General features: G+C 36.5%; 1 protein-coding gene across 1 annotated transcript in view; it reads left to right on the forward strand.

The window, feature by feature from the left end:
- Window positions 1-12329, forward strand: part of CFAP54 (cilia and flagella associated protein 54) — a gene marked incomplete at both ends in the record, with an annotated part of 264389 nt that overhangs the window by 113503 nt on the left and 138557 nt on the right. The window contains 5 exon segments of the mRNA XM_080660197.1: window positions 5101-5215; window positions 5777-5874; window positions 7011-7241; window positions 8479-8621; window positions 11001-11179. Of these exon segments, the coding sequence (XP_080516323.1) occupies window positions 5101-5215; window positions 5777-5874; window positions 7011-7241; window positions 8479-8621; window positions 11001-11179 (766 nt within the window).

Below are 12329 nucleotides of genomic sequence, written 5' to 3' on the forward strand. Positions count from 1 at the left end.
TTAATTCATATAGATTTTTTTTTGGGGGGGGGGTATGGGGATTTAGATTAAACTTTAGTTTTTTACCCCCTATAAGTTTTAACAATTGTCCTGGCAATATTTAAAGAACATTATTTTTTGTTTTTTTAAATTTGTAATTTATCTTTATTGTTGAAAGTATTACAGGTGTTCCCTTTGTTTTTTTTCCCCATTGACACCCTCCACCCTGCACTGGCCCCCTCCTAGGCCTTCACCACACTATTGTCTGTGTCCTTTGGCTATGCATATATGCATATGAGTTCCCAGGTTCATTGCTCCCCCCTACCCTCTCCACCCCACTTTCCCTCTGCAATTGGTCAGCTACCTATGGTTTCTTCTAAGATTTTTATGGTTTCACGACTTACATTAAGTTTTTATCAATTTTGAGTTTATTCTTGTATATGGTATAAGTTGGCGGTCTAGTTTCATTTTTTTCATGTACCTGTCCAATTTTCCCAACACCACTTATTGAAGAGATGTCTTGACTCCATTGTATGTTCTTGCCTCCTTTGTCAAATATTAATTAAGCATAATGGCTTGGTTCAATTTCTGGGTACTCTGTTCTGTTCCAGTGATCTATATGCCTGTTCTTGTGCCAGTAACAGGCTGTTTTGAGTATAGTGGCTTTGTAGTATAACTTGATATCGGGTATTGTGATTCCTCCAACTTTGTTCTTTCTCAAGATTGCTCCGGCTATTCGAGGTCTTTTTTGGTTCCATATAAGTTTTTGGAGTGTTTATTCTAGGTATGTGAAATATGCATTAGTATTTCAATTGAATCTATAGATTGTTTTGGGTAGTATGGACATTTTAATGTTATTCTCCCAATCCATTAACACAGTATATTCTTCCACTTGTTTATATCTTCCTCTGTCTCTTTTTTCAATATCCTGTAGCTTTCTGAGTACAGGTCTTTTACTTCCTTGGTTAAGTTTATTCCTAAGTATCTTATTTTTATTGTTGTTGCAATGGTAAATGAGATTGTATTTTTAGTTTCTCTTTCTGAGAGTTCATTTTTGGTATATAAAAATGCCATCAATTTCAGGGTGTTAATATTATATCCTGCTACATTGCCAAATTCATTTATTAAATCCAGTAGTTTTTTGCTGGAGTCTTTAGGGTTTTCTATGTATAATATCATGTCATCTGCGAATAACAGTTTTACTTCTTCCTTTCCAATTTGGATGGCTTTTTGTTAATTAGTTTTAATGCCATCTTTTCACATTCAAAGTGGATGATTCTACCAATAATGCTTATAAGTCACAATGAAGCTATTTCATAAACTTTTATGTTCTACATAACAAAAAGTCAAAGTATATGGAAATAACTGCTGAAAAGACAAGTCTTATTTGATAGAAACATAATAATATAGAATATAACATGCTACTTTAAAAAAGAAATAAAAAGGACATAGAAAATATACCTAATCTAATTAAGAACAACTTAATATATATAGTCAATTTAAACCACTCATTAAATTTTAAAAAAGTAATATGAAAAACAAAGCTCAGATCACTCAGACTAAAATTTGTAAAGACCACATTCTCTTACAGTACAATAAAACTGAAATGTCATAACAAAATAACTGGCATATAAAATTATTGGATGAAAAAAAGAAATCTACCTAAAGGTATAGAGCCTTTTAAAAACGATGATAATAAGAAACCCTAATATCAATTGTACTCAAAGCAGCAGTTAGGGACACATTTTTAGCTTTAGAAGCTTTTATTACTAAACAGGAAAAATAAAATTAAATGAACTTTTATTGACCTCACAAAATTAGAAAAATAAAATAAATCTAAGAAAGCAGAAAGAAGAAAATTAAAGTTGAAACTAATCAATTATAAGTTGGTTTTAAACTAGTTTAATTGAGAACTGCTAGAGCTGGTTCTCTGAAGTTATAACTAAATTATGCAAGTTTTTGGCTGGCATAATAAGAAAAAGCAAAATACAAGTAATCCAAGAGAAAATAATAATAAATTTGAAGTGGTTAAAGAAATATTAGCTAACAGTAATTACAATTTCATATGAATAAATTTGAAAAACTAATTGAAAATGGTAATTATCTGGAAAAATTTAATTTAGAATTGAATGAAGCTGTAAAAAATTGGATAGCTCAAAAATTTTTAGGCTAGTTCTTTCAGATTTCATTTATTTATTTTTTAAAATATATTTTTATTGATTTCAGAGAGGAAGGGAGAGATGAGAGAATCCTCATTCGGCTGCCTCCTCCACAATCGGGGATTGTGCCTGCAACTTGGGCATATGCCTTGACTGGGAATTGAACCATGACCTCCTGATTCACAGGTCGATGCTCAACCACTGAACCCCCATGGCTGGGCAATCTTTCAGATTTTAAAGAAACAAATAATTTTTATTTTACATAAAGCTACTTCAGAATATGGGTAGAAAGTCTCTTACTGAATTTATCACAACAGACTCTGATACAGTTTTATGAAAAGACAATAAAAATAGAAAATTATGGGTTGTTTTTACTTAGCAGTATATAGGAGCAAAAATCCAAAATAATATACTAGCCTATTAATTCAGCAATGAAATATAAATTTTATTCTCAATACAAATATAGGAGTAGTAAATCTGTAAATATAGTACCAAAGGACTTGTATGCATGCATGTAAGCCTAACCAATGGACACAGACATGAGCAGGGTGAGGGCATGAGTGGGGGGTGGTGGGGGGCAATGGGGAGATAAGGCCTCATGTGTAATAGCTTTATAAAGAAAAGAATATATAGTTATCACTGATAGTCAAAAGAGTCTTTAGTAGATGCTCAAAGTCATGTGAAATTTAGCAATCACTCCTGGCAAATTAGGATTAGAAGAATATTATCTGTTAAAATAAGCTCTACAACAAACCTATTATTCCTTCTATCACTTAACATTATTTTGAAAGTTCTTGCCAATGCATTAAAATAGAAATTATGATTTCAATTTAGGTAATTATCACATAAAAGGGTCTCAAAATGTGTGTCAAATGAATCCTACAATAAAGTACATTGAAAATAAAGAGAAAATGATTGATATTTGCCAATAATTATAATACTTAAAAAAATCCTCACCCAAGGATGTATATTTTAAAATTTATTTTAGAGAGAGAGGAAGGGAGAGAGAGAAAAACATTGATGTGAGACATAAATATCGATCAGTTACCTCCCATAGGTGCCCTGACCAGGGATCGAACCCGCAATATTTTGGTGTATAAGATGACGCTCCAACCAACTGAACCACCAGGCAAGAGCACAAATAATTATTTTTTAACTTAACAAGCTAATTAACTGAAAACTATCTGAACTAATAATAACATTCTACAGGATGGCTAGATGTAAATCTGTAAAATCAATAGCTTTCCTATATCAATTAAAATGTACAATAGAAAAATTATCCATTTCTGTGAAATACAAGATTAAATTTATTAGGACTTGGGTTAATATAAAGAAGACCAAATATCCTTACTAAGAGATATTAGAAAGAATGACTTGAATAAATGGAAAGACATAGTATATTGCTCAATGGGCAGATGGAATATTGTAAAGATTTCTGTTATCTTCAATTTAATTTATAGATTTAATGTAATTCCTGTCAGATTAGTTTATATGGAATTAGCTAGAATAATAAAAATATTTGAAAAATTAAAAAGAGTAAAAGGAGAAATTTATACTATTAGCTAAAGTATAAAGTTTTTTTTAAAATAATAGGTAGACAGCCATTGTGACTCAATGTTTTGAGTCAGAAACATGAACTAATATAAGTAATCAAATAAGGAATAAACTATAAAATCAAAGATCAGTAATTCTGACTACATAAAAATTTATAAATGCTTTTTTTTATAATACAACATAAACAAAAAGCAGTCAAAGTTAGGAGGAAGCATTCTATGAAGCATTTAATTCATTCAGTGGACGAGAGTTCTGCTGAGCATGGAGGAGAATGCTGAGAGGATGGGGAAGACAGTAGCTCAAGTGTACATTCGTGACCTCGTTTCCCTCCTTTCCATCTTTTCGTGGAATACAATGACCAGTTCAAGCATTCTAGTGGGGTGGGATAGGGAGGAGGTAAGGAAGAGACCAAGCTGATTAGAAAATGGCAACCATTCTCAAGTTGCCTGTTACACAGGATGGATCTCCAAATCCATCCATCACTGGTCCAGCCTTCCTAGTTCAGACAAACAAAACATTTGCCAAAATGAATACCAAACTAACTGGGAGACTCTTGGAATTGCTGCAGCTGGGCTGGAGCTCCAACCAACCACAGGATCCAGGCTCATCATCATCAAAATTGAAAGAAGAGGCCAACTACCATTGGGAGCATGATGAATTTAGAACTGTAACTCCTAGAACTAGCTATCTAGACTCACCTGGTCATTTCATTAGCCTTGCATTGATATGACCCTACATTTTATTCAATTCAAGCTTTGGATCCTGTTTATCATGTTATAGCAGGGTTTTGTTGTACTTACCAAAAGAAATATAAATTTTAGGAAATATAAATTTCAGGAAAAATAGGTGATAATTATCATTAGAGGGTGGGATACTGAGAGACTTTAAAGTGTTTGGAGAGTGGGCCATAGTGGTCCATGACAGATTAAAACACACACACACACAAAAAAAAACAAGATTAAGATTCCCTATAGGTGATTGGGAGAAGGGAGAGTGTTTAGTAACATAGTAATCTAAAATGCTTAGCTCTTATTGGTATCCAGAAGGTGATACCAAAAGACTAATCTGTTGGAAGCAGGGTAGCTTGTCTAGGGTCACTTTTATGCAGTTACCTTCTCAGTTTTACAATGAAGTGTTCATGTTTTATTTTTGGTGCAATTCTATTTTTTCTACATCACACGTCAGCTCTAAATCAAATTTTATGGTACTATTTACATTGTGTTCTTTTGAGAGGCCAACTATTCCTTGATAACCAGGAATATTACAGTCTATGTATAGGACACAAACAATTTTGGAAATTCTTCTTGAATAATTTTAGTGACAACACTCATTAAAGATTTATTACTTTGGGGTAGTTTTGCAAATTCTTGCAGATTCATTTAACAAACTTTTCCTTTTTTTGTATTAGGAGAAATGAGTCCCTACTTGGAATGAAAAAAATGAAATATAAGGACAATATTTTGGGTCAGAAAATGGATAAATCTGTGAAGAAGTACAAAGCTGCAGTAATGGAGATTGGGAAAGTAAGTTTCATGAGTTTTGAATTTTGAGCAAATGAAATGAAGAGATACATGTATCTACAGATGATTGGCTGCATTATAATTTATTATAACATGAAACAGAAGGAAATACAAGCATAATTTTATAACTTTACAATTCTTAAGTTTTCAAATGAATATATTTTTTAATATTTAAAATTTATTTGAGAGAGAGACAGAGAACATTGATGTGAAAGAGAAACATCGATCAGTTGCTTCCTACATGTGCCCCCACTGAAGATTGAACCTGCAACCTGGGTATGTGCCCTGACCAGAAATTGAACCTGCCACCTTGTGGTATACAGGGCGATGCTCCAGCCAGCTGAGCCATACCGTCCATGGCTCATTTAGGAATTTTTATAATCGTATTTTTTTTGTTTACAGGGATATTTTTGTTACTTTTGATAATAATTTTAAGTGAGGCATATAAAGCAATCACTGTTTTTTAATTTCAATAGATAGACATTAGAGTATGAGTTAATTATAATATTGTATTCAGAATTTAATTTTTGTTTGTAACATTTTTTGTTTTCTCCTTTATTAAAGACTACAGAAATACCAAAAAGAAAAAGGAAAAATAAGGGAACTCTAAGAGACTTTTTATCCAGAAATCCATGTATTTCTGAATTGCCAGCACATGAAAGGTATTCATTTATTATTTAATTTATTCAGTAAACATTTACTTGAAGCCCATTTTTTGGGGGCTTTAGGGGTATACTGCTTAACTAGAGAGCTAAAAGCACTTTGAGATTTTGATAGGAATAATTTTAAACAAATGTATTTTATACTTAAAATATGTACTAACTAGAAAAATTTTGAAATATTAGTTTTTTCCAGAGCATATTGAGCATGGTTTTATGAACTTATTTTATTTATCACTAGTAGCCCATTGCGCAATATTGCACACAGTAGGCTGCCTGCCACTTCCGTGGGAGCCGGCAGGAACTGTAGCATGCTGCCGGGAGCCATGCTGCTTCCGTGGGAGGTGGGCCCACCGTCTCCTCTCGGGGCGTGCGCTTCGCCATGGAGGCTGTGGGCCAGACCCCCGGTCCCCCAAAGGCCCTCCATGGCCAGGGCGTCGCCGCAGCAATGAAGCAAGTGTCCTGCCCCAGCTGCTCCGCGCCCACTGCCCAGAGGCCCTCTGTCGCTGTGGTGACGAAGCAAGCATTCTGCCAGGCTGCTCACGCTGCCCACTCTCAGTGGCAGCCCCCCCAGGACTGGGGGACTCCGGTGAGGCTGAGGGGACTGAGCGCTGCCATCTTGTGGCTATGGGCACCACCATCTTTGTGACAGAGTGATGGTTAATTTGCATATTATCCTTTTATTAGATAGGATTATGACTGATGTTTTATTTCCTTCTACTCTAGCTAAAGTTAGAAAAAATTTGCTTTATTTTTTTTCAAGGAACTACACAGAGAAATGAATTTCTTGTTTAATATTGAAGTTAGTTGATGAATGCGAACAAATATGTTATAATTTATTTGTCTAATCTCAGTGGCCTTTTGGTTATAGAAAAGAAAAGCTCTGTTTGGTTTGAGCTTAGGACATAGACATCAGAGAGATTGAAGACAATATGTAGTGACTTTGTCCCTTGTGCTCATTCTTGTGCCTTCTTTAATTATCCTATTTTACATTTTTAGTACTAAGTAAATGATAAATAAGCCTGTTACATTTGCATAAGGGCAGCCAAGTGACTTCTTGATTATGTACAAATTGGAATCATTTCTCTTCAGATATCTGAAAGTTTGTATAATTCCAAAACTTCTTTGTCCCTTGGCAGAAATAAGAGAATTGATGTTAGAAAAATAGCACATCGAATCCTGGTAGAAAACTTGAATCCTCTAATATTTAATTATATTAAAAAGAAGAGGTTCCGTCAAATAAGTCTTGAAGAGATTCCCTGGAAGGCTCAGATGAACCTGTATCTGGCACATGCACACTTCAACCTGCTTTTAATAAGGCTAGGGGAACGTCTGAAGATGAAATTTGGCATTTCACATACAATGGTCAGGTATAGTATATTATCAATAAGTAATACTTTTGAAGTTTCAAGAACATGGATTGTATTTGTATGTCCAGGGCTTCAATGTTGATGATAATTTAAGGAGGTTTACAATGTGCTTCTGTCATTTTTATTTTTTTTATTCTGTCTTACTTGGCAATTGATATATTTCTTTTTTTTCCCCATTGATATATTTCTTATCTTAGAATATTTCCCAAACAGGTGATAGATGTAAGCACTTATGAAGTACTAATTTGCATATATCTTGACTATGTTTCTCAATAAAGCTTTCAGTAAAAGGAGAAAATATAATTCCAAGGGAATTTAATATTAATTGCATAATAACTGTAGACATTAGTGGGCATTAGGCAAATCTCTATTTCATTTAGAGATATTTTAAGCCTCCATGAATATATATTGTAAGCCTTTATAAACATAGATCATATATTCTCATATAGAGTTTCTCTTATTAATTCAAAAGACATTTTTGAGCTCTTAATGAATGTCTTTGGCTGAAGTGTTATGGGAGATAAAAATAGAAGATAAACACATAAATGGAATACTATGCAGCCAAAAAAAAGGTGATATAGAGTCATTTAAAAAGACTTGTTGAGCACCTATTAGAAACAAGATCCTGAGATAGGTGCAATGGCATGCAAGCATGAACAGGATATGAAAGTTAGAATCTGGTAGGGTAGATCACAAATGTTCATGGATAATTCTAGATAATGGTAGCAGACAAAGTACTCACAAAGTCTTCTTTGTTCCCAGGAAGGTACTTTTACTCTGGCTGAGACTAACAGGAAAGATTTAATGTGGAAGGGCCACTTGGCCTGTCTCTTGATAGATAGGCAAGATTTAGAAATGTACAGATAGAGAAATAGGTATTCCAGGTGGGTGGGAAACATGAGTTAGAGCCCAGGTAGGAAAAACAGAGGATGAATACCCCAAATGGTCAAACCAAAATCTAGGGTATATGATAGGGAGTGGTATAAGATAATTTGCAAAGTAGGTTAGTTCCAGGTCATGGAGAGTCTTAACTGTCTAGTAAGTCTGGACTTTAATTTATATACTGTGGGAGATTATTAAGAGTTTTTGAGCAGGGCAATGGTAAGAAATTTCTCTGGCAGCAGCACATAGAGCACTAACTCACAAATATTTAAAATATTAAAGTAGGTTGTATTGGACATATTTAATTCAATTTTACTTATAATGTTTTTTAATAACATTTTTTCCCCTCTTGCAGTTTCCGATCATGTGATCCTAGTATATTCTCATTATATAATTCAGGAACAGTATTACCAACAGGAAAATTGACTCTAGAAAACTATAAAGTGATGCTTGACTTCCTTCATACAGCTAAAAAAAGAAGGATCAATTTACCATCAGGTAAAATAAGTAAACATATTATCGCCTTAACCGGTTTGGCTCAGTGGATAGAGCTTCGGCCTGCAGACTGAAAGATCCCAGGTTCGATCCCGGTCAAGGGCATGTACCTTGGTTGCGGGCACATCCCCAATAGGAGGTGTGCAGGAGGCAGCTGATCGATGTTTCTCTCTCATCGATGTTTCTAATTCTCTATCCCTCTCTTCCTCTCTGTAAAAAAAAATCAATAAAATATATTTAAAAAAACATCAAATTGCCTTTAGATTTTTATTCACTAATCACACACATACACACACATACTGGGCAGACACACAAAATTACATGCACCATTTCCCAATGACCCAGGAATTTAGGTGAGTTGTAATATTTTGTAGGAGACTCTTATTTTTAAAAATTTCAATTTTTATGGTAGTATCATATATATATATATATATTTGGAAGTACCTATATTGTGTTCTGACCTAAAACAGTTTGGTTGTTTAGCAAATATAATGTTCTTTTTGAAGTGTTGGTATCCCCCAGTGGTCAAGGGGTTATATTTTAGTGGAAGTAAATTTTAGAATAAATTCCACCAAACATACTGATGCAGGCAGGCATGAAACATTCATATAGCTGTTCTATAGAAACGATTTTAACTCAGGGCAGTCTACTCTTGACTTATGATCTCCAACTAGCAACTTCAGTGAGAGCTTACTCCAAGATGATTGCAATACTATTCTGATGGCAGAACTAACCAATATTGTCATCAGGCCAGGTGACAGGGGCCTCTGAGAGGTGGAGAGATGCAGGTGAACAGGGCTCTCCATCGGCACTGATGACATTATTCCTAAACAATCACTTGCCTTGAATACCACTCACTTCACAAATAAAAAATTACAAGTTTTGTTATGCTGTTACAAAGTCCCTTAAGTAGATTTCTAATAACGGTATTTTAAGTGCTATGTAACTTATTGCTGAAAAAGGTACTTCATATGCTGGCTCACTGCCCCAGGAGAGTTGATTCATATTTGAGGTACTTGACATGCTTTTTAGTTTCTTCTAGGGTGTAGATTAAGTTTAACGAGTACCTGCATGTCATACTATGAGTATTGAAGTATTTGAAAGTAAATTTCCTAGCCTAGAAAGAATCTTGAGTTTTGTATGTAGATTGTAATACATAGTTTCTTGATTTTTGTTAAGACTAGCTCCCTATCTAAGAGCTCCATGAAGTCAGCAATAGTCAGCAATAGAATACTTTGCTATTGAGACTTATTATTTAACTAGAGGCCCAGTGCATGAAATTCATGCACTGGGGGGGGGGGTGTCCCTCAGCCCAGCTTGTACCCTCTCCAATCTGGGACCCTTCAGGGGATGTCCGACTGCCTGTGGGATCGGGCCTAAACCGGCAATCAGACATCCCTCTCACAATCCGGGACTGCTGACTCCCAACTGCTCGCCTGCCTGCCAGCCTGATCACCCCCTAACCACACCCCTGCCAGCCTTATCGACACCTAACTGCTCCCCTGTTGGCCCGATTGCCTGCAACTGCCCTCCCCTGCCAGCCCTGTCACCCCTAACTGCCCTCCCTTGCTGGCCCAGTCACCCCTAACTGCCCTCCCCTGCTGGCCCGGTTCCCCCTAACTGCCCTCCCCTGCAGGCCCGGTTGCCCCTCACTGCTCTCCTCTCCTGGACTGGTTGCCCCTCCCTGCTCTCCCCTGCTGGCCTGGTCCCCCCCAACTGCCCTCCCTCCCCTGCAGGCCAGGTTGCCCCCAACTGCCCTCCCCTGCTGGCCTGATCATCCACAACTACCCTCCCCTGCCGGCCATCTTGTGGTGGCCATCTTTGACCACATGGGGGGTGGACATCTTGTGTGAGGGCATGAGGGTCAATTTGCATATTACCTCTTTATTATATAGGATTCAGAGTTCTACTAATAGGAGAAGGTTTGCGGCAGGAGAAATCATCTGTGTTTTTATACCATACCAACAGGAGAATGAGTGGCCTGGGTTGCTGTACTGCCTAATCCTGGGGAATACTACTCACCTTTTAGTGTATGTGTCCTGAGAATGGCCTGTTTTGGGGTAAATTAAGAAACAGTGCGATCCTGTCATTGTTCCCTAAAAAACACACAAGACATACCTTGGCCATAACCCCGGCCTGGAATATTCTTCTCCATAGTTTTCCCTCATAGCTGAATCATGCCCACCTTTTAAGACTTAATCTAAGTGCTTCCTTCTCTAGAAACCTTCCCTGATTCATTGTGTTTGTGATAATCCTGTTCTTTCTCCAAAATTATATAGCAGTTCTTATCTGAATTACTCATTTGATGCTTATCACCTACTGTGTTTTCTGGAACTTAACTCTCTGTTTTCAATAACGTTATCCTTTATTTTTGTACTGTAGATGCTGAAGAGTTTTCAACATTTGATTCCAAAATGAGTGATGAAAATGTTTCTAAGACACAAACAGCTAATGACCCTGACTTTCAAGGAGCTCTTAATGCTAAAGAAAAGGATCGAGCATCAACTTTGAGTCTATTGGACCATTTTATGAAAATCTTTTTATATTGTAGGAGAGCAATGGTAAGGTGGTCCTTCGTTTTTGCTAATGTGGTAGACACAAATCTGAACCCATAAATTTGGGTGTGTAAGATGTATTTATTTGCTTAATGTGTGTAATTTTAGTTTCAGTTTTAAGACTAAATTTGTTGGATTTTCTTTCAGTCATTTTTGAGGTTTGCCTGCCATGGTAATGAGGTCTTATGCACTGTCAAGTTGTCAGGGAGAGGGGTGAGCTCCTTTCACCATTAGTCATCCATCCGCCTAGAGAAGAGGTGGCCTTTGTTCCTGTTTACACAGTCTTCATGGATATTCACACACCCCTCTGCTGCTTTCTTGCCACACTTGGGACATGGGTTTCTTTGGTGACACGGGTTTCTCTCTGGAAACTTGATCCTTCCTGGGGCACCATAGACCTCTTTTTTTCCTCTAGCAGGGGAAGATCTTTCTAGACCACAGGAAAGATCTGCCTCTGCCCCAGACCTCTGGTTCTACAGGCCACTTGTGTTTCTTCTCAAATGTTCTCTTTTTCTTCTTAAATATTATATGGTAGATTATGAAACTCAAATTGGAATCATTTGCTATAAAGAAATTAATTTCCTTTTTCTCTTAGTAAGGAGGGGGATACTTTAATCCTCTTAAGAGGTGAGAGGAAATGTACCCTTTCTATACAAGAAAGAAACACACTTATATTCTCTGTGGAGTGGAGAGAGTGGCTTTTTAAAAACGTAAAGTAACCCACATCATCTTGACCATGACATTGCATCCTGCTTTCCTTTCCACCAGCTTCAGGCCCTAGAAGGTGTGGGTCCTGCTCACCTCTCAGAACTCAGCTCCTCTTGCTTTTGTTGAATCCACTCTCCCCTCTGTGGTCTTGAAACCAGTGAACTTGTTTGCTTCTCAGCCCTCTGGTTCATCCTCCATGCTTTTAACTTGCTGTCCCCTCAGCCTCAAATGTTCTCCCCTACCCAACATCCCCATCACCACCTTCACATGACGTTCAACTCAACATTCAGGAAGTCACCTCCTCAGAGAGGACTTCTCTCCTGACAACCCTAAAAGGATGTGTTCTCTCACCCTTGTGAGGTCCTAGTCCATTTCTTTACAACTTATTATTCATGAAATTACATTTTTATTTGTCTACTTTTCTAGTGTTGGTCTCCCCTAATAAATT

The sequence above is a fragment of the Plecotus auritus genome (assembly GCF_963455305.1).
Source record: "Plecotus auritus genome assembly, chromosome: 3".
In the NCBI taxonomy this organism is placed as follows: Eukaryota; Metazoa; Chordata; class Mammalia; order Chiroptera; family Vespertilionidae; genus Plecotus; species Plecotus auritus.